Below are 21984 nucleotides of genomic sequence, written 5' to 3'. Positions count from 1 at the left end.
CGACTTTCTCGAGAATCTCAAAATTCTCGGGAATCCCGACAATATCAAATTACAAAATATTTTTGACAACTCGATCCGACCCTAAGCGATATTTTTTCGCACGCCTCTACCGATAATGCATAACAAGTAGCTGGGAATGAACATAAATAAAACACGATACCTGGAAAACAATGACAATAGAACATTGTGATTACGCAGAGAAAGTCATCTTTAATCATCGACAGCTTTGTTCGTGAGCAATTTTAAATAGTCAACCAAAGAAGCCGTATCGTCTGATTTACACGAAAAAATTTATTTTTGCTTCTATTTTTGTATCCATACGTTCCTAAACATCAGTATTGGGAAAAATAATAAGAAGCGATAGTAAATTTTACAGTATATTTTAATCCAATACAAATCATTAAATAACAATTTTTCACGGCTATCTATTTAGCTTATAGTACCTTCCATTTCGAGGATATAATTACTATTACATTTCTCTTTCAGCTGAAATATACAAATAATAAATTTCACAGTACGCAGCGATGCCGGCTTAAAAATATTTTATTTCTAAATATCGTGTATTCATATACATAACACGATAGCATATTTACAATTCAGTATCTGATATATATGTATATATAAAGCATCTTATGCTATACAATAAAAAATCTAGTATGTCCATTTTTTCATATAGTCAATTTGCGCAGTCGCGGCATCAATCATTTATAATAAAAGTAATATTGACGAATAATCGATAACCATAATAATAACAATACGCGATAAAAATCTAATTTCGAGTTACGAATACCAAATATTAATAAAATAAACTAAAAGAGGAACATATATCCTATATAAACGAAACGAAACAACAATATAATGTGATATAGCGTTTGAAAATAATTACATATATAATGATACGCTGCACACTATATCGTGTTCATATGTTTCCTACGCAAAAGAATAATATATATATATATAAAAGTTTGAACAAATTTTCATAAGCGAACTCAACGCTACATCTACCGCGACAGAGAGGAGAGTTTCGAAAAAATTATCGTCCAACCGGTTTACGCGTTATCCATGAAAAACAAACAGCTTGTATACATAGGATCTATGTGTATATATATATATATAGATTGCAAGAAGCGCATCGCATATCTGCAATGCAAATTGTATCGAAACTCAAACCTGTGTCTTGCAAAAATTATTATATGTACAGTCTCTGTGTATCCGTGTTAAGTTATCAGTCTTACGGCTCTCAAGAGGAAATTGTACATTTTTTCTATATGTTACAGCGTATGTGTTTCACATGCATGCATTCCTTAATCATTTCCCTTATAATGTACGTGTATATAACTAATTTTGAGATGGTGCGGTAGGTAGAACGAGTTTTAACCAGTTCTATACACTTTTCATCAAAAACGGACAACCGCATGCGCGATATTTAATATAAATTAATTACACTATAATGTAATGTTGCTAGGATAACTCTGGTTTATATATATATATATATCTTGGCAATTGATGTATCTAGTGGGTCGAATGCATTAGCGTGTTGAAACATGAACTTTCTATTTATTCATGGATACTTTTTCGTAATATTAACTTTCTAGCATAGTTAAAAACTCAACTTGAAGTTTTAACTATGGTAAGAATTTAAGCAATAAAAGCTTATTTACGTAGACGAAGGACACTTCTTCAAGTTCTTTCACAGGAGTACTCGAAGATCAGGTACACGAACGCTGAAACAGAATTCGTTTGTACCGACAGCTTATGAAAGAAAATTATACGAGCTTAAATTACCTCAGGCTATGAGAGTGCTCCCATGAAAGAAGTTGCAATTTTCATGAAATATGAACGCAATACGCAAACGCAAACGCCTATACAATTTGATTGCGACAGAGATATCCTCGCGACATTCTTCTGAGCTCTATCGGACTAAACGCGAATTAAACACGGCGTATCATCACGGTTCGTCGAACTCACTGAGCTTTATCTCTGTGTTGCTATTCATACATATATAATATAGTGATCGTTCAATAAATATATATACAGAAAACGGGAAAAGCTCTAACTGCACTCTGTAGAGTATTGGTAAATGTATTTTGCTTGGTTTAATCCCATTTAATATAGCTGCATAAAACTTAACATATAATTATTTATATATTATATGTATATGTGAAAAAAAACTTCACCTTCATCGATTTTCCTATATTCAGTCGTTCGATATATTCTTCCGTGACTTAATTTTTATTAATTGGCAATCGTTTATGTACAATATCTGGAATGAATCAAGTACAAGATATAGTACAAAAAGAAGAGTTAAGGGAGGGGGCTAATTCTTGAGGGGTTACAGGTACAACGAGGAACAGTAATGTATAAGTAGTCTGTGCTTAATTTTCCCTTTGCCTCACTGGAATTAACAAAATACTAGTTTAATGATTAAATAAAAGTAGTGAATTTTGTTTATATGCATAAAACACAGATTGTCGAGAGCTATGAAGAGTTGCTTCTTATTACAAAGTAAAAAAGAGATGTTCTTGCCTTTCTACTGGATTTTACTTGCTGGCAGCCTATTTGCCGTAATTTCTGCTTACAGAAAATAAAAAAAACGTGTCAATAAAGTGAGTATCATATCAGACAAGACGAATTTGTGACCGATCAGTTAAGTACAAAAAGGAATTGATTCGTCAGTGAACACTTTGGGCACAAGTAGATCTGCAAACATACATTTTTACAATGGCATCCTATCCATGATTTTCTTTTTTATATCACATATACGGAAGATTCGTCTCCAGTCATCGTTTCTGGTTGCCCTCCTATAGATCGATCATTAACTATGTTACTAATAAAAAAAAAAGAAAAAAGAGAAAAATGTTCACAAAGAAGTCACCGACTCTTTAGGAATCGTTTCATACTATACATTCACAACCAATCATTTAAAACTCTAGGAAGAATTAACAAATATAAAAAATCTCTCTCTCTCTATATATATATGTATCAGAAAATACAAGGTACAACTTGTAAGTGTATATTAAGGACCTAATACGATGGCAAACGATAAAACCTCAAAGAGTCACGCGACCCAGATACATGAAGAAGTGAAGAGGATATTATAACGACGTTAAGAGAAAAGGATAAACAACAGAAGAATATGTGTTTGAAGAACAATAATCATTGTCAAGATCTGATATATAATGTCTAATAAAACACTCCGACACCATTGTGCTCCATATGGAAGGCGATATCGAGAACGAAGAGGCCGTCCAGTCCTGCGGAAGGGGCAGGCCGATGTCGATAGCCAGGAAGAAATCGACTAAAAGATGATCATCACGTGCAAGTTGGATTAAAGCCAGTAGTTGCCAGTTTGTCAGAGGTATTTCTAATTGCACGCAACGTTATTCTACAAACTCGACGGCCTCACTCTTTGCGATTTCACGATCGTCCAATCCCGCAGTCCGTCTCTTCGCACGAACTGAAGAAGATGTACTGTCATCATCATGCCACACGACGTCCCTGCAAAGAAAATCTCGTTTCCTGAATACTTGTTTCTCTGGGTGTTATGCTTGGGGCATAAAAGTCAAAAAGATTGCAAATTATGTTTTGTTTTTCTTTCCTACGCACGAACCAGTCGTACGTAGTGTATATGTGTTACGTTGGCATGCATATGATGTATATATATATATATGTATATATGTTTCTTGTCATGCGATCGTAATAACGATATATGTGCCTAATAGTAGAGATAGCAATCATGGTATCGGTAATAATAATAATATAGTCTATTGATTTGTACTTCATGAAAAATAATAGAGAAGAAAGTAAGAAAGAATATAGATTGAATTTCGTAGCTGAGTGTAAGGTTACACGTGCGCGAAAAGAATTCGTTCTGAGAGCCAGGTGAAGAAACATTGATGCGGGACGCGATTCATGGAACATACATGTTTTTCTCGATATCAAACCATGCCATAGACCTACACGAACGGAATAATATATCTTTAGCCGTATATTGCCTCCAGACGAATTCTTTCCTTTTTTTCTGTAACTGTACTTATACTTATATATGCACGTATACGCGAGTAACAGCTTCGATTCCAATTGTAAGGACGCATTTATGCTTTCGCAATGGCGCATACATCACAAAATTGTCGAGATCAGAATTTTTTAATTGAGTTTCGTGTCTTGAAACAAAATTTGCTTGCGATATTATTCTTTAAATGTTCGTGAAACGTACGATTGAATATCGACAGCGTCCCAACAAAAGTACAAGAAGATAAAAAAGAACCTATAGATATATAAAGACATATACACAATTACACGAAAACGTATATGTATATGGGATTAAAGATATTTTATAAGGAAAGAGTATATACGAGTATCGACGTGCTAATCGTTGGGTAATTTGTCGTGCAGAAGGCGCGACACGTTACGAGAGTATTCTATACGCGTGGTAACTGATACCAATTTATCGAACGATAACAAGCAATACAGGATTAATACGAACAAGGTTGCGTAACTTTGGTCTCTTTATAGTTATTATCATGAATCGTTCCAATAAAAAAGAGAGTAGAGATAAAGAGACAGTAGCTAGCACCGGTCAAACAATAAAGAAAAAATATTATTCCCGGATCAGAAAAGAAGCAACTGATCTTTTTCTCTTTCTCGAAATTACGCTCTTACGTATGCTATGACAACGATCTAGAACTGGTCAACTTTGGAGTTGCGCTCGCGCAAATTACTATTTCTTCATAGTTACTTTCTCATTTTAAGCGGTTAGGACTGGAACGTATCACGCGATATCGAAACTTTTCCACAGAAAAATAATAACGTTAATTTCGAATAGAAGTTTCGAGACAAACAGTATAAGAAAACTATTGCGTATCGACTGTTCAAGATAGCGCGCACGATTGTGACCACCATTCCATTCAAAACCGCTAAGCGCGCATCTAGTTTCGTCTTTTTAATTTCTTAGAACTTATCATCCTTTTTCTAAGCTACGCTCTTCGTTATATCTTGCGTTATTTATTTAAAGCCCCTCGATTCACCCCAACTAAAGAGAAAAACCTCATTAAAAGAATCTCGTAAATTCGTACAACAATTGATGTGAGTTCAAAGAAACGAGAGTATTATACAGAAAAAAGTTAGAGAGAAAATAAGAAAGGATACGCGAAAAGGGAGTGGTTACTAAGAGAGAAAGAGGAACGGACGAGACCAGCGAGATTTGGTCAACTCGAAGGTGGAAACTTATCTTGACGGACATCCTCGGCTGATGGTAGCCAAGTTCCAGGAAAGAGGAAGAGGAGGAGAAGGAAGATGACGATCGTGAAGAAGACGTATTGACGATCTCCAAATTGATACAGAGCTTGGGGAAACTTTGGAACGAACATCCATCATATCTTGATTCCTGATCTTCGAATACGTTCGGCAAACACTTAGCCTATGAATTGTCTCTCTCGCACGGTTATTCTGTGTGTTTCTATGTATTGTCTGTTCTGCACGTTGCAATCTGAAACGAGAGGAAACAAGAACTGTAGTCAAACAAGACTGTTAGCTTCATAATGAATTGTTCAACGAGTCATGCAGTGTAAAGGTCACCGCTACGGTAGGCCTGCGACACTCGATGACGATTGTTATTTTAGCTTCTCTGACTTACGTTGCTGACTTTAAACATTGGATAAATTTGTTGATTTCGATAATATTGTTTATGTGACAAATGCGATACAAAAATATGATAGGCAATGTGTTTTCCGTTGCAAATGTATGTAGATATACAAAAACAGGCAAATTTAATGCTTATATCCGAGTTTGTTTTTAGAATCCTTATAAATCTTTATGATTTAAGTGCTTTGTTTACTTGAGCATATGCAGATGTTTGTAGTTATGTCTCCGTTATGACAAAGGTCGGAATATTTATCAGTGACGTAATTAAGTTGCATTATCAATGAATTATGTCCTTATCTGTATCGTTCATTTTCGACGGATAAGTAACAAATTCGTGACAGAGTACATGCTTAATTACTCGTAATTTTTCAAGTGGCTTGTTGAATAATTATAGTTTCTATTGAGATTTTTATAGTAAAATATCTATATTGAAATTAGGTATCGACCGCGTTCGCAAAAACGCACGCCTTCGAAAAAGTAAATGTAGTGCGAACAACAATTCGGTCGAGATTATCCAGTCAACCCACGCGTCTAGACGTCTTAAAGTTTTTACAAAGCTTACGAGGCGTGGTATGGCATGACTACAATGCAACGTGAAGCCGATACGGTATATGATCCTGTGCCACCACTTTTCAACCGCGTCTCAACCGGTGCAAGTGTGTATTAGCTTGCATTTACATCGTATTAGGTTGTCCCAAAAGTTTCTTCCGTTTTATAAGGGAATAATAAATGCACAACATTTTTCTATTGAAACAAAATGGATCATACTTAATTCGATAAAATGATATAAAACAAGAAATGTCGATGAAACTTTTAGGACAACCTAACAGGTATTTAGGTATGTACCTAAAGAGCAAATTCGAATACGGAAAGATGGAGGGACGGCTTTTAGAACAAATAATTTATAGTTGCTAGAATTTTTAACAGTATTTTAAGAAACGCGTGTTTTTGCTTTCGAGCCTTGAACTAAATTTTTTTATAGTGGTCACTGGGTTATTTTGATTCGTTGGCGAAACGGTAACGATCTTTTAATTTATTGTTCGACGTCACCTGTTCGCAAAAACCGACTCGACGTTATGGACCGATTTAACTATAAAGTGAAGTAGGTTAATATGCGGGAACAGGGCTCAGATTTCGCAAGTTTTCTTGCAGGTCTCCGGCTAAGTTGAACACAGCAACATTTTGTCTCGCGTTTACGTCCAGTCTACTTGAAAGATTCACATGAATCAGGGAGGTATATTTCCAATGTTACAGACTACTTTATGCTAATACGTATGTAGAATGTGTTCGCCTTTGTCGGACAGCTGGCAGTAGGCCAAGGATTCGGCTGCCGATTCTTTTGACCGTGAAATAATTCGCAATGTATAAAGTGTTCCAAGGCACTCTTAAATTGTCGCCTTGGTGAAATACTTAGAAAGGAACACGGAAGAACTATGAGTACTATTAAGGCGTTGATGGGAAAACTTTACCAATAAAGTAGAGCGTGTAAGAGCTTGCTCGTATTTACCCTATGACTTTGATGTTATACATATTTACGTAATGATTATACACGCGTAAGAAAATAAACGGCGAATTAACACTTGATCATTAAATTATGGTCAATGTTTTTAAATTAGTACGGATTAACTGCGGCAAATTTGTTGATAACAGTATCTTTGATTGAATTCGTGTGACCTGAAAGAAGTTCATTCGCACTCGACGAGGCAAGTGTCCTCCGCTTGTGGAACTTACGACTTAAAGGGACTTTCACATTTGCCTACACTAAATTTCAGATAACCAAGTATGTATACTGAATCTATTTAAAAAATACTATAATAAAGAATATTGCTAGTTCATAGAAATATTCATAATTTAGTACACAGAGTAACTGTATTGTACCATTGCATTTAGTAACTATTTTATGATCTACTCCTTCGAAACATTAACTTACACATATTCGTATCCCTTCTAACTATGAAAACTGATATATTTTCTATGACTATCACCAGTATCTAATACCATCTTGAATAAGTCTGGTGTGACCGTGTATAAAATTGACTTAACGAACGAGAAGAAGAGGAAATGAAGCGAGGACGAAGAAATGAATGTATCTTGTCACGCGTGGTAACAACCTTTAGTTAAGGCGATTAGAGTCAGGCGACTCGCCGGTCGCGGTTGTTATCGTCGCACCACGCCAGATTGTTATTTATAGAGAGAAAGTTTTAAGCGTATATATGCTGTGAGTGCAAGGACGGAGAAAAGATACATGCTAACGCGGCATGCTAATTCTTCACAAATTTTCAAGACAGTTTAGGCTTTAGAAATGATCTCCGACACGCTATTCACGGCTCGAATCGCAGAATTATGCTGATTGCGGGGCCAGTGGCATTGTCGCTCGTTTCCCTTTCCTTCTCCTTCGATTCTCTTTCGAAACACACGCAAGGACGCCTTTATAAAAATACGCGCGTGACCTGTACACGTGTATTGCTAGTTCTATAAGTTATCTTACACTTGTTCTCTCAACGTGACTTTGCGAAAGTTTCACGTTATCTTCTGGTATTAATAAATTGTCAATGAATCGATCTATTGTTTATCGCTAATCAATTGGTCTATTATCTATCTTCTGTATCTTCATTAATAACAAGTAGATTTCGAGCTTACAGAACTGACTGTGTTTCTGATCTTGCTTCCCTATTAAGGAAAATTCACGAATAAAGAATTTTCACTCGCAAAATTTGTCAAATATCGTACACAAATCGTTGGAGAATCATTATACATGTACAGTAAGGTGTACAAGATCAACTTACCATATATGTAATGCGACTAGTGCCTCCTTTCTCGCTTGTTCCGCGCTATCAACCTCCGATTCTCTCCCTTCTATGCAAGCATGTCCTTCCACAATTTGATCTCAATTGTAGTCCATCGCTTCCCTCCTTTTACCATTGTTCTCTTCTCCGTTCTCTTGTTCCTGGTGCTCGTGTATACTACGCGCTCTCATATAGATAGACACGTAATTCGTACGACCGTTTAGTGTATGTCACGTGTGTTACATGCGTTTTTCCCCCTCGTCTCGCATGATCTGCGTCTCGTGATCATTAAACCAAGCAGACTGGAAGAATTCGTACGACTTTCGTACATCGTTTGTGACCAGTGACGAAAATTCACCAGTATGGAGCGTCGTTCGCGAGATGCTGCCAGGACGCGAACTCACTCCACGTACGCACGTTCACCCTAGTCGCGTCTGTGATTCGAGATATGCTGTCTCGCATGCCGTTGCTCGAGAAGCCCTCGCAGGTTGTCGTCAGGATATCGTACCGTTTGGCAGGTGCTCGTGGCTGCGACGTGCAAAGTGTTTTTTATATACTATATTCGTTTACTGTAGATCATGTACTGTTTACATAGTAGAGTGCACTATGGTATAGTTGTGATACGAGCTATGTACTCTCTAATAGCCTTGAATCATATATTTGTTATAAAGTAATTAATAATATAATAAGTGACATAGGAAAGGAATCTACACTGTTGGCTATAAGTTTTAGAACATACAAATTGAATGGTTTTTATGAATCTGTTTTATTATGAATCTGTTATTTCATACGTAAAGTACTAAATAAAATAAAACTTTTTAGAATTTACTAATAAGCGAAAGTTGTATCTTAATACTTGTGATCGCTAATGTAGATTTACATTTTTATAAAAATTTAAAAAATTAGATATACATACCTCCAATTTTTTGCGGACGATGAAGTTCTTTCCATCGTTGTTGTCCCAGTATTCCTTTCCATCTGTACGATATCGTACACAGAACTCTATCATATTCGATTTTAACGGTAGAGTTAATCGAAAGCGGAAAGTGTCGTATAAGATCAGCGCGGGCGAACCAGGTTGTTCGACGTAGGTGCAATGAACGTCCTCGTGTGTCTTCCAGGAGTCATTGCTCGCCCTGACCACGACTTCCTTGTCATACGCTAGATTACGTACCTTAATGGTACCCACTAGACACTGATCTGTTTCTTTCACTATCACGTTTTCCAGGCTGACATTCTCCTGATCAAGTTTCTGGCGAAAGGCGAGGTAATCGCTAGCTGGCTGGGGGAAAGTTACTTGCCAAGGTGACACGAGTTCTGTAAATTGATCATTCTCAATTTTCGAATTTAAAAATCGTCCAGTTAGTCCAGCCAGGTAAGTGGTACTCCACAGAGGAGGTACGTTGCTGGGCTCCGACATCACTCGAACCTAAAAATCACATAACAGAAGCACATGAAGTATCAGTAGCAGACACGTAGATTTTCCAAAATATAAAATATTGTATCTTCTAAACAATCTGTAATATACATGAATAATATTACTAAAGGAGTAAAGTTAAATTATTAAGTTTCCGCCACTCGAATCGTGAAGATAAAATTTGATTAATGCTTTATTAACGTCGAATGAACAAAACGAGACCGTGTACAAGTTTCATAGTATAAAAAAATATTTTAAAAATTAGGTTATTAAAATTTTCTCTATTATATTTTATATACAGGGTGGTTGGTAACTGCTGGTACAAGCGGAGAGGGGGTGATTCTACGCGAAAAAAGAAGTCGAAGATATAGAATAAAAATTTTTCGTTTGAGGCTTTGTTTTCGAGAAAATCGACTTTGAATTTTCGCTCGATACGCGTGCACTTTATCACGTCTCGTTATAACGGATCTCACTATAGATTTTTAAAAAAATTAAAAAAAAATTAAAAAAATTTTTTTTTCACCCCCTTTCCGCTTGTACCACCAGTTACCAACCACCCTGTATATATAATATTAATAAAAATTGGAAAATAATTGGTTTGCAAAGATATAAAAGACAAGAAAATATATCGCGAGAAAGTTCAAAGACAAGTAGGAAGTCAAGTAAAGCTTGCGTTACAGACAGGATTATTTTATTTCCTTTCACAATTAGTACAAGATAGGAATTAAGAACGAGTACCTGAGTAAGAGGACGGCCACGATCATCGGCAAACACTACCCTCTTCTTCTGCTTATTACTACCGCCATCGTTGCTGTTGCGAATGCTATCTATGGCCAAGGAACCAGATGACAAGCATGGCCTTATTCTAGGTGGCACCGATCTGCTGGCAATCGTCGGTGCTACCAAGGGACTGTACAGAAGCGAGCTGTACACTGGAGGACTATGCCCCAGAAGTAGCTCAGCAGGCATCGCTATGGAACACATTTAGATCTGGAAAAGAATTGTTTGTTCTTTAGAATATTGAAATATTTTCTACTTTGGATTATCTTTTAGAATATTTTTAATTGACCTGATCCGCAAACACATTGCATGATAGTAGATGAAATAAATTAAATGATCTAACTTTTTAAATTTATTTCTGCCAAAATTTTTACCGAATATTCGCTCAAGTAAAATACAAAAATGTTTACTGAAAATTTTCACATAAATAACAATTACATCCATTTCTTACTCAACGTTAACAACACGTTATTAAAAATTTCCCTTTGGTATCTACGATCTAAATATGCACGGCACGTGTTAATATCGACTTTCTAAATTAGCATATAACACTCTCTGATAATAGATTACTTGAAAATTAAGATCGTTGTCGTATTCGTTCATCGAAAAGTTTTTCGGTCGCGAGTTGGAGAATGGGATCCAATTTCACATCGCAGAAAGCTTTTGCCGAGCACTCTGTCGAAACTGGAATTCGTGTTGCATGAATGATCAAATCGCCAAATCTTTAATAGCAAGGAACGTGCGCCGTTCACTGCCAAAAATTTCGCCAACAATATTACAAGACCGTGTGTTCGAATCACGTGAATCGTCATGCGTCATGATTTATCAGACAATCTCGTCTAAATCCGAAATTGTTCGACAAATATTTACAGATAGACGTAAGCGAATCTTAGAGGAAGATATAGAAGAAAGGAAACAAAGTTCACCTACCTATCGAAACTGTATCTTGTCTTGCAAAATACTCTACAAAAAAAAGAAAAAAAAAAGAGAGAAAGAAATATCACCGTGTCATGGAATAATTTATAGAATTCGAATTCGAAACTTGCGTTGGTGATCGATTAAAGCCGTCAGTCAGATGCAACATCAAAGATATTCCTTGCTTTCGCTGAATAGCTCAGCTATTTTATTATTGATACTTAATTAATGGAATCGAGATATGATAATTCAGTTGTTTCTATACGAAAGAATAACACAGACTGAAAATTTTATACAACTCCATCACAGTGGAGTATTTTGCGCGACAGGGTAGACACATAGTGGTCATGTTACTCCTGGAGTGGAATTACGACTTTTAAATGTAGCAATAGTCTCTTCTCTCGTCCCTCGAGACTCGCTCTCGAACCAGACTCGACACGTACCAGACCGGAACCAAGCAAGTACGCGCGCACAACTAAGAAGCGTTATAGCAATGTCGTAAATCTGATGTTTCGAGTTTCAACCATATAAACTTATCGCGTCTTGTCTCCTATTTCTATTTCTGGTAAATTTTCTCTATCTCTACCAAATGTCACAACAATAGGGTTATCGTATATCTTCCATTCACGAATATGTTTAATTTCTAGCAGTATCAATAATAATAATAATAACAATAACAACAACAATAATAATAATAATAATAACAATAATTGCAATTTCTAATATCTTTTTAAGAAATATTACGTAGCCACGATTAATTCGAAGAAAGTGCTAGCAAAGAATTACTGGCAATTGAAATAAAAAGAAAATAATTTAAACGCAATATGACGTACAATATTGTCCACTGGCGTCATAAATAACAAAAGGTCGAGGTTAAAGTATACATTCCTTAAGCATTGTTTATCATTACGCTAACGAGGCGCCAGGGTCGAGCGCTGTGGTATAAGAAAAGTAACTTTGAAAAAGAAGGGAGAAAAAAGACTGACAATCTCTTATCTCATTTACTGTATATGCCCCACTTGGCGACACTTTCTACAACGGTTGCAACGTGCGTGTTATGATGATTTTTTAATTTTATTTTATTTTTCGTCGATATAAGGCTTATGCCGCAAATATATAAACAACAATATATTTTCAATGTTCCGGGATAAAATTTCCAGTTGTCATTGAGTGTCGAACTCCTATAAATCGTTGCACAATAATTGTTGTTCTGCTGATAACTGATTAATTTAAGAAAAAAAGTTCGTACGGCGTACGAACAGCTAGACGAGAAACTTTCCATATTTAGATTTCATGCGATCTATGCTCTCGACACGACGAAAGTCTCCGTTTATGTAAGAATTTTCGAACAAATAGAATTTCTTGTAATTTACAGTTATCGTGGCTTGCGAAACTATTTGAACAATCCTGAGACGCGATACGATACTTTTACTTCAAGTAATACATCGAAAGATCTAGATACTTTGGAAAACTCGAGATACTTCGACAATGATGTAAAAAGAGGTTGATCTTCGGGAAACATCGACTCGAATTTTAGATCGATGAAGTATCTATCTATCTGTTTAATCTTATTATACATTTATCAAAATTAACTATGTACGCGTGTATTTTATTTATTTCAACCTGATGACACAGAAACGTCCAAATTAATTAGAATGATTGCTTCGTTTTCTTTATCACATAGAAGCCGAAATATGGCGATACGAATTTTTCAAGCGCAAAATCTTAATTCTCGCTGATAAACTTGCGTGTCCTCGATACACTAGGGAACCACGTCGCTATTTTCGATACCGATTGGAGGCGATTACCGCCAATTCCGTAATTACCATTCCGACTACTAAGGAAAAAATCCATAAAAATGCGCGTTGGAGGCGCAACATGTTTTCGTGGCAGATCTGAAACCTATGAAATGCTATTATCGATTTATAGAAGACAACATCACAGACAACAAACATGAAGATTACAGGGAAGATCGATAAGTATACACGAAATATGATGTCTAAAATGCGATGATTAATAACTTTTGAGATCAATATTTTTGATGTAAGTATTTTGCAAGAGAACGCTACAAGGAAATGTAATAAAAAGATCCTTTTGATAATATGTAATTGTTTGGTAGGGTATTGGATTAAAACGATGCTCCCGTATTGAAAACGGAAAAGATTACGTGTCGTGTCTTTCTCTTGTATAGGTCTTTATATTTTTATGATGAAAGAAAATCGTACGCGTTAAATCAGTAATGTTTATAAGGAGTACGTGAAAGATCACAGAATGATGTAACAATTGCGTGAAGTAACAATACGTTCAATGATGAAATATACAGAATTGATAAAAAATCATCTATTTTTGTAGAAGAAAAAGTAGATGAAAAATACAGGCTCGACTAGATAATAATCGATAGTTATGCTGGAGGCGATGCATCGCATTATAATATTTCATAATTCGCTGTTGGGAGTTTATATTGTAATAAGCGAATTACGTGCAACGTCTCATAACCCAGTCCAGACAGTCTCTTAGTTTGACTATTTTGAATGTACATTCCTTTTTTCTACCATTGATAAGTATTCCGTGCCTACCATCGGGGTAAACACCGTTAAACTGGTTTTATATATAAATAGCAATTCGACATGTTCGATCGGATGGCATTAAAAGGTCAGTAAATTTGGACGAATGGTGTTGTCATGAATAAAGTATGTTCACATTTCGTGTCTCGAGAAGGAAAAGTGCGCAGTCGTAATGCTATTTCGGGTAGACCGCGATTAAAATTAGCGTGGCGCATCTTCAAAACGCTACATGCAACGAGACGTGTTCCGCCCTTGGAACAAGTCCAATTGTCTGACTTCTATGATACAGTAGGTACTATGTTAACTGGTTGAGATTCTGCTTCGTTATCTAGCCATTGTTCGCGATTTCTTGGAAATATAACTCCTTCAGTAACTGACCAGATAACGTTTTAACGTCTTACTAGACATTCGTAATAATTTTGTTATCAAATCTTACCAATAATCTATAAATCTATCTCATCGATAATTTACCAACTGAGAAACGATTTATTATATCGAACATGATACAGCCAAAAAGTCAGTTAGCGAGAACCACGCGCGAGTACATCATGATATACCTTGTAGTGAAAAGTCTAAAAGACAACTAATGTAAACTCAAATGCATTTTCGAGGAAAAGGAAAATACGGTGTTCTATTGACTCTACGAAGTTATTTTATCGACCTATGAATGTATAGCGAATAATACATAGTCGTAAACGGTCTATAGGGTGAGCTACGTGAAAGCTAGCTGTTAGATACACGTGTGTATACAAATGATCTTAGCTTGTGACGTTTGGTCACCGGCTAACGATTGCTTAAAATAACCGTCTAATGGATCGAAAGGAAACCTGAACTATGTTTAACTATGTCTTTTTTACATGTTGTGTTTATTTAGTGTCGTATTTAATCTGAAGAAACTCGAATTGTTCATGTGTAGTCATTGGTTACCAATGCGCTGCTTTTGAACTACAGTGCACTGTGCATGTGTTATTGATCCAGCCGTATTTATCCCACTTAAAGTATATTAAAATGAAAGATGTATATATTATTTGCCAATGAGTTTATACAAATACTTTTGCATAGGAACTAACGATGCAACGACATATAGATTGTCGTTAGAACAAACGAAGAACCACTGCAAGGCATACACGTTTCTCAGTCATTAATATTGATAAAATATTATTTTCAATCCTCTGTGAGAACGATTACGCGGAATTTATATTGAGAGGACGTTATCTAACGAGCCAGCCGATGCAAAAAGTAACGTATTTCAATACGATCGTTTCAGTTATAATGAAACTCGCTTCTATTGTTAATTTGCTATCAATCGGCAGAGATAAAAGAAGGTCGTGGGTTATTGTGAGTCACGTGTGGAATTAGACTACGACTAATCCGATAAAGCTGGGAAGTATACGAGTCCTTGACTTATCATAGGAGACAGGAATTTCATAAAATTATTAAGTCAGAAACATCGGTCACCGATAACATGACCAATGATAAACCCTTTTATGAGATAATTAATCAGCATATAATTACTTAATTAATAAATTGTTAAACAACGTATGAAACGTTTGCAGTTTCAGCAAAATGGCATCAAAATACGTATCTACGAATTAAAATCGGAAATAACATGAGACTTCTAACGCTGTAACGATATATTTAATAGAATATCGAGGCAAAAATGTCTACTGTTTGAAAAACATTGTATGATTCTGTTTATCGGCCTGCAACAAGTTAACGCTCGCCAGATAAAACTTTGACATTAATTCAACTTCATTGTAACGTACTTACTTGACTGTTAATTAACCGAGCCGCCTAATTAATTTGTGTGCAAAATGTTTATACCAGCCTAAGAACTATGTTAATAGTGTCATCAAGCGTTACGTTAACGCAAAGTAATACCGACGCTGATAACGAGAGAAACAATCGAGTAAGCAAATAATTTCTGTTGATAGCAACTTGTTACTTTAACATTTGCATGTGTACCCTTTTAATAATATATCGGCGCCAATTATGCAAATCGTCTCGTTGCACAATAGATCGATAACGTGGACCTGAATATACGTAAAGATAGAGAGCGAAAGAAAGGGAGAGGAAGAAAAAGAGGAAAGAATGTACAATGGCGAAACCTTAATGATTCCAGAGAATGGGATCTCTGAGAATGCCTGACCTATGATAATGAGACAACAGCTATATAGAAAAACAGAGACTGCTAAAACTGATTATTATTGAAAATACATTCGATATTTGGCCTATCTTTTTGTTATGAAGTTTTTCGTCAACATAATAATTTTTTCGTGCATAAGAGAATTCGATAAATTGATTAAAAAAAAGATGCCGCTTTTAAAGATAGGAATTTATAAGAATTGTTTGCTTTTACGAAATGTAAACATTCGATCGGAGGGAAGGATTCTTCGCAACCGGTTCACCTTTACGTGTACATAATACAAGTAAAAGAGAGAGAGAGAGAGAGGAAAAAAGGAGTCAAGAACCGTATCTACAAATCGGTAGAGTTGGCAAAATTTGAATATCTTCTTTTTATAGCATCAGCTTCTATCACGAGTTACGGCTGTGTATCATTAAAGAACAGCCTTGAGAAAGAAATATGCGCTAATCCTACTGATCCTTGAGCGATTTCTTATTAAAGAACACACATCTGACGTTACGATCACACAACAGGAAAAAAATTGACAGACAAGGTCAGGATCACAGGATATTAACGACCGCGAAGAAAAGAAAAATATAATTTAAGAAATGAAAAAATAAACTTAATAATACTTAATACATTAAACAAATAGACACGTGAGAGTCTTTTGGTAATCTAAAAACTAGTAAAACACAGTTAGAATAATGAAATAGTCCATAAAACTTTCATACAACATCACGTGCGTTTTTACTATCTAGGCCACGATCTGACCGCGTGCTTAAAGAGTATGTATTTCTAAAAATCTTATCAGCCAATTCATCATTGGCGCTACTAATCTGTTACAAGCTACTGGCTGAAAGCGCTGAGATTCTCAGACCGCAAAAGTTCTCGGGAATCGGTATATTTCAGCGATCGAAGGCGCCGTTGAGGTCGGTCCTCTGGCTGTTATCACCGTCGCGTTTCTGGTTCGAAGCAGCCTGATAACCGACATATCCTTGCCGCCTGTACACCCTCAAGTACGGAATTTTACCGGACAAAGTTTAGTGGCCGAAACCATAAAGAAGAGGCGCACGTTATGCTCGCGCGTAGATTTCGCGAGATGCTTTTCTATAACGATAAAAAAAGGGAAAACCGCGTGCCGAGATAATTGGATCTGACGCCAATGCTAGCTGGGCATGAACAGTTCGAATACACGTGCGTTATCTATAACGAGAATTATTTATAGCTTGAGTTCGTAATTTTTCAGCTTTCTGAATCCTCAAACTTTCGAATTGTCAAATTTTTTAGTTTGATAATTAGAATTATATATTATAGATGATATTCTGGATTATCAAAGTCTCAGATTTTTAAATCTCTAAATTCGTAAATTCTCGAATGTTCAAATCCCTGAGTTCTGAAACTTTTAAATTACAAATTTATTTCAACGTTTTGTTTAGCTATTCTTTATATTCGCGCGGCGTAACATTCTCTTGTGATGAATGATAGTCCACGATCGATCGATGATCGATTTACCATCGATCTGAATTCTTTTCAATTGTACCTTCGAGAGTCACCAGGAATTCGATTTTATCGATAAAGCAAATGTCATTGAATAGCGCGATAAATTGTACAGATATTCTCACAAAGTATGACGACTGGGTCACATTGTCTTTCCTAATCGATAAAATTTAGGGACCATGTAAAATTTAGGGATGTGTAAGATATCACGATTGACGATTAAGATTCGTACAAGGCAACAATAAACCTAAATTTATACGGTCGATAAGGTCATGCCACGTTTAGAATACAATTATATTTGAGAAACATTGAGATTCGTTTAAGCGAAGATAGCCTTTTGACTCTTGCTGATTTATATGTGGAACAATAAACCGTGAAAGACTGATACAATAATGTCGATGCATAAATAACATAACGTAATGCAACAATAATGCGTACGTAAATATGTAAGTATCTTCATCTGCAATCTGATGTATTTCTTATCAAGCCGGTACTCCACTTCAAAACTGAATTTCAACATCTAAATAGCACAATTAATTTTGTAACACTAATGTCGAATTTAAAAACATCATATTCAAAGAATAGCACTGATCTACCACAATTCGAGATACTTTCGTCATTAAATACATATAAAGTAGAAGGGAACACGTAAAGTTAATACGTGACACAATAGCACCTACGCTAACCTGACTCCTAAAAGTAAATAGCGTACGCTTTTAAAACGATCAAGTGTTACATAAGCATCAGAGGGGCGACAAACTCTATCGTACATTCACCGCGGTGCATACTACTTCCTCTCAACCTTATCAACCGTACAAGTTCATATTCCTACATTTTGAAAATATGAAAAGAAGACAACTATCTCGCATAGAGGTTATTTTCGATATATCTATATATAATTCTGTTACCAGGAATTCTATTATTCATTATCACCTATAATGCAATGTAATCGTTTAACGGATTTCAGTATGAAGATTACAGGAGGAAAATGCATGATAAGTACAATTTTGTCGATTTTCTGATTTTTGTTTTTTACTGGTTAAAAGGCAGTGGATACAAATTGCAACATTTCTCTCCACTTTCTCCGGAAATGCATGGTGTCGTGGTATACGCGTGGGAATAATACGTGCAAACAATTCGTCTTGTGTTCATACAACTGTCTCCCGGGTAGGCGTCCAAGGAGAGACGAGTGACCGGAAAACACGAGTACTTGGTGCGGGGGCACTAAGCACGCGGGCATGCGTACGTAAAAACGAACAAAATGCATTTTAAGAGAGCAGTCAAGCCGGTTACGAGAAGAAATCGGCTAACAAACCTCGAACGCGATCCTTGCGAGTCACTACTTTCGTTACGTTATTATATTTAAATTGTTTTAAGACATTTTCATTTTTCAAAATTAATACAATTGTGGCAGCACGTGCCACGGAACTTTCCAACAGCTTCGCGATACAAAGCGCTACGCCATCAAAGCGCAACACCGACGTGCCCAATGTGCCATCGATATCCTTACGCTTCTTCCGCCGAATTCTCGGAAGAGCATACACGCGCCAGCCGCCGCGGTACATCTAATGAACGCACGCTAGTGGGGATATCGATGGGCAACGAAGGGAAGGATCCGTTCGATCTGGAACAAAAGGACAGTCTGTCTCGAGCCATGAAATAAATAAGTCCACAGTACCATTGCGTAGCAAACGCGTCGATTGAACCCTTGGTGTTAATTGTTAGTTTTTGTTACCAGTTATTTGTTGATCATATCTGTTAATTGTTATTTGTTGACTCTGTCTATTAAATCGTTTGTTAATAAATTGTTGTTCGTTAAACACCAAGAGTAGTTCCTTAAATGCACTATCACCTACCAATCACCTCACAATGATGTTTTTTAATTTAAAACAAGGATAAAATGTATATAAATATATGTATAATATTACATTGAACAAAATTTGAACAATAGCTCATAATATAAACATTAAATTGATTAGCACTGTTTAGGTTGACAGAATATACACTGCGTCAGTCAGATATAGAGTCAAAGTTCGTATTTTTTAAAAGTACTTGATTTTTGAAATAACTAATCTGGAATCGAGTATTAAAAACACAATTATAATCAGTAATGTATAAAAAAAAAAGCAGTGGAATAAAAATCGCGAGCAATATTTATTTATTGTTTCCGTCGTCGTGAGGTCAGGAGCCAGTTAATCGATCCCTCTTTCGCGTCATTCAAAACGGCGGACATTAAACAATAAACGTTGCTAATAATGTTCTTCCCAACCATAACCGCTAATCAGTCGTGTCACTTTCCTTTCTTTATTAACACGATAAAAGCATTTCTTTGAAATGTAGACCCGTAATCGCGCTTTCTGGCGCTCTCGTCTCTTCTACGTATAATGCAAATACAAATGCATATCAGAAATTTTTCAGGTCGATTATCACGCGCACGTGTTTCGCTGAGCAGTGTACATACATTTCGCGCATCTAATATGGTTCTGATGGGTAAATTTAGAGCGATATATGTGATATATGTGATACATAAGCGAGATAATAATGCCAACCAGATAAACTCTTTTCTACGTGACATTCATTACGCACTTCCAACGAATGTTATCTCACAGTTTGTTTGTAAACAAAGTGGTTTGCTTCTCGCGAATGATAATACACTATTATGTGCTTACTATTACAGAACGCAACTACAAACAAATTTTATCGAAATTTTCTAGTTGCATAGTGCTGCATATTATAATCAATTGTATAATCCTACGCGCTTCTGTTACATAAGAAATCGTAGTCAATGCGCAGCCGAATGTTTCCATTCTCATGTGGCATCGACCGCGGTACGAATCAATTAATTCCGCAGGTTACACAGGAGTGCTTTTTACGTTTTTCTTTCAATGGAGATAGAAGATGATTTGATACAAATTGTTATTTGATCCATTTGATCCATGTTAATACATTAACGACCGTTGATTGTATTATGGTTTTATATGGTTTTTCATGTGGGTCAATTGTTAGTGACTCTGAAGAAAGGAGAATTTCTTATATTGACTTTAATTAATAATAGTTACATACCGAAAAACTTTTCAAATCTTTGCTCTTCTTTTAATTACAAAATTTTATGGTTTTATACTTCAAGATTTTGCTAAAATCAATGGTCGTGAATGTGTTGAATTATAAATGAAACACTGTGCTATCAACAATGCGAAATAAAAAAATTGTAAAAAATTATAATGGAATAACGAAGATACTACTTACGTATTTTTTGGACTGAAGAATAGTACTACTTAAGATTGGAATGAAACCAAAGAACCAGATTGTCCTCTTAATTTTTCACGCCTCAGTTCTTCTTTTGAACTTCACAATTTTCTATATACTCTTCCCAGATATTGTCACATTGTCTATTTTTTGAGATCGTTAATGACAAAAGGATCTTCGAGACGTAAGTATAACGCAATATATAGATCTCTTTAAAACGTGTGAAATGAGCACATCGTAATACGGTAGACTTTTTTGTCTCGCTAGGTATTTAGTTTCTTCGAGCGCAAACAGGAGAAGTGAGTCGCAAAGTGTCGAAATTTACACGAGATGCAAATGGATGTGTATATACTAATTACCAGCGTACGCACGATAAAAAGATTTTCACGTGGCGAAAACGATGCAGTGCATCGTTCGTGCCAACTTCTCGAATGTCACGAATTTCGCATAATTCTCTTGTTATGTGTATGGGGTGACACTTACGGATTTACTTCCGTGAGATTAATAGTTGGGACACTTAAGTTGATTTAAGAGGATAATTAGGTTCCTTTAACAGCGGTAGTGACGGTCGCGAATCGCGCAATCTAACCTACACTTTCCGACTGCCCCCAAGTCTAAAATCTGAAAGCACCGGCGCGGCGTGAGTGTCATAGTGTCATCCGACGGCACGTCTCTGACGAGCCGGTGTTCCCTCACTGCGCATGCGCCGACTCAGCCTCGTGGCCTTCACGTGATTTCGACGAAACTACGAATCAGAACGCTCCTAAATCCACGTGCTTGCATTCTTACGCTGCCGGGTGACAGAGTTGCTTCGTAGAGCGGGATAGCAATGTCGATTATCGAGCAATACCGGTTTTTACCTGAACTTTTATCGTACCTCGTCCAAATATTCTCTGAAAATAAAATTTGGAAGTTATTTTGATAACAAGAAATCCTGCGTGACTGTTCCACTTTATGATATCCAAATGTATTAGATAGCGTCCCGACCCACAAGACACGTGATACCTTCGT

General features: G+C 36.1%; 1 protein-coding gene across 5 annotated transcripts; it reads right to left on the bottom strand.

Moving 5' to 3' along the window:
- Positions 1-364: 364 nt before the first annotated feature.
- On the bottom strand, positions 365-21625 carry LOC117210267 (protein phosphatase 1 regulatory subunit 3C-B). Of its 5 annotated transcripts, XM_033453131.1 has the most exons (6): positions 20974-21625; positions 10585-10836; positions 9346-9858; positions 8430-8957; positions 8132-8313; positions 365-5488 (listed from the first exon to the last, which is right to left on the bottom strand). In XM_033453131.1, exons 2-4 carry the CDS (start codon positions 10828-10830, stop codon positions 8784-8786), a joined length of 933 nt encoding a protein of 310 aa, XP_033309022.1. In that variant the 5' UTR covers positions 10831-10836; positions 20974-21625; the 3' UTR covers positions 365-5488; positions 8132-8313; positions 8430-8783. The 5 variants fall into 5 exon arrangements, with proteins under 5 accessions (XP_033309022.1, XP_033308995.1, XP_033309032.1 ...); XM_033453104.1 differs by lacking the exon at positions 8132-8313; XM_033453141.1 differs by lacking the exon at positions 8132-8313 and having other exon boundaries at positions 365-3498.
- Positions 21626-21984: the final 359 nt, after the last annotated feature.

The sequence above is a fragment of the Bombus bifarius genome, unplaced genomic scaffold (genome assembly GCF_011952205.1).
Source record: "Bombus bifarius isolate JDL3187 unplaced genomic scaffold, Bbif_JDL3187 scf7180000007968, whole genome shotgun sequence".
Classification (NCBI taxonomy): domain Eukaryota; kingdom Metazoa; phylum Arthropoda; class Insecta; order Hymenoptera; family Apidae; genus Bombus; species Bombus bifarius.
The sequence above is the reverse complement of the archived record's forward strand: the minus strand, read 5'-3'. Positions and strand labels throughout refer to the sequence as shown.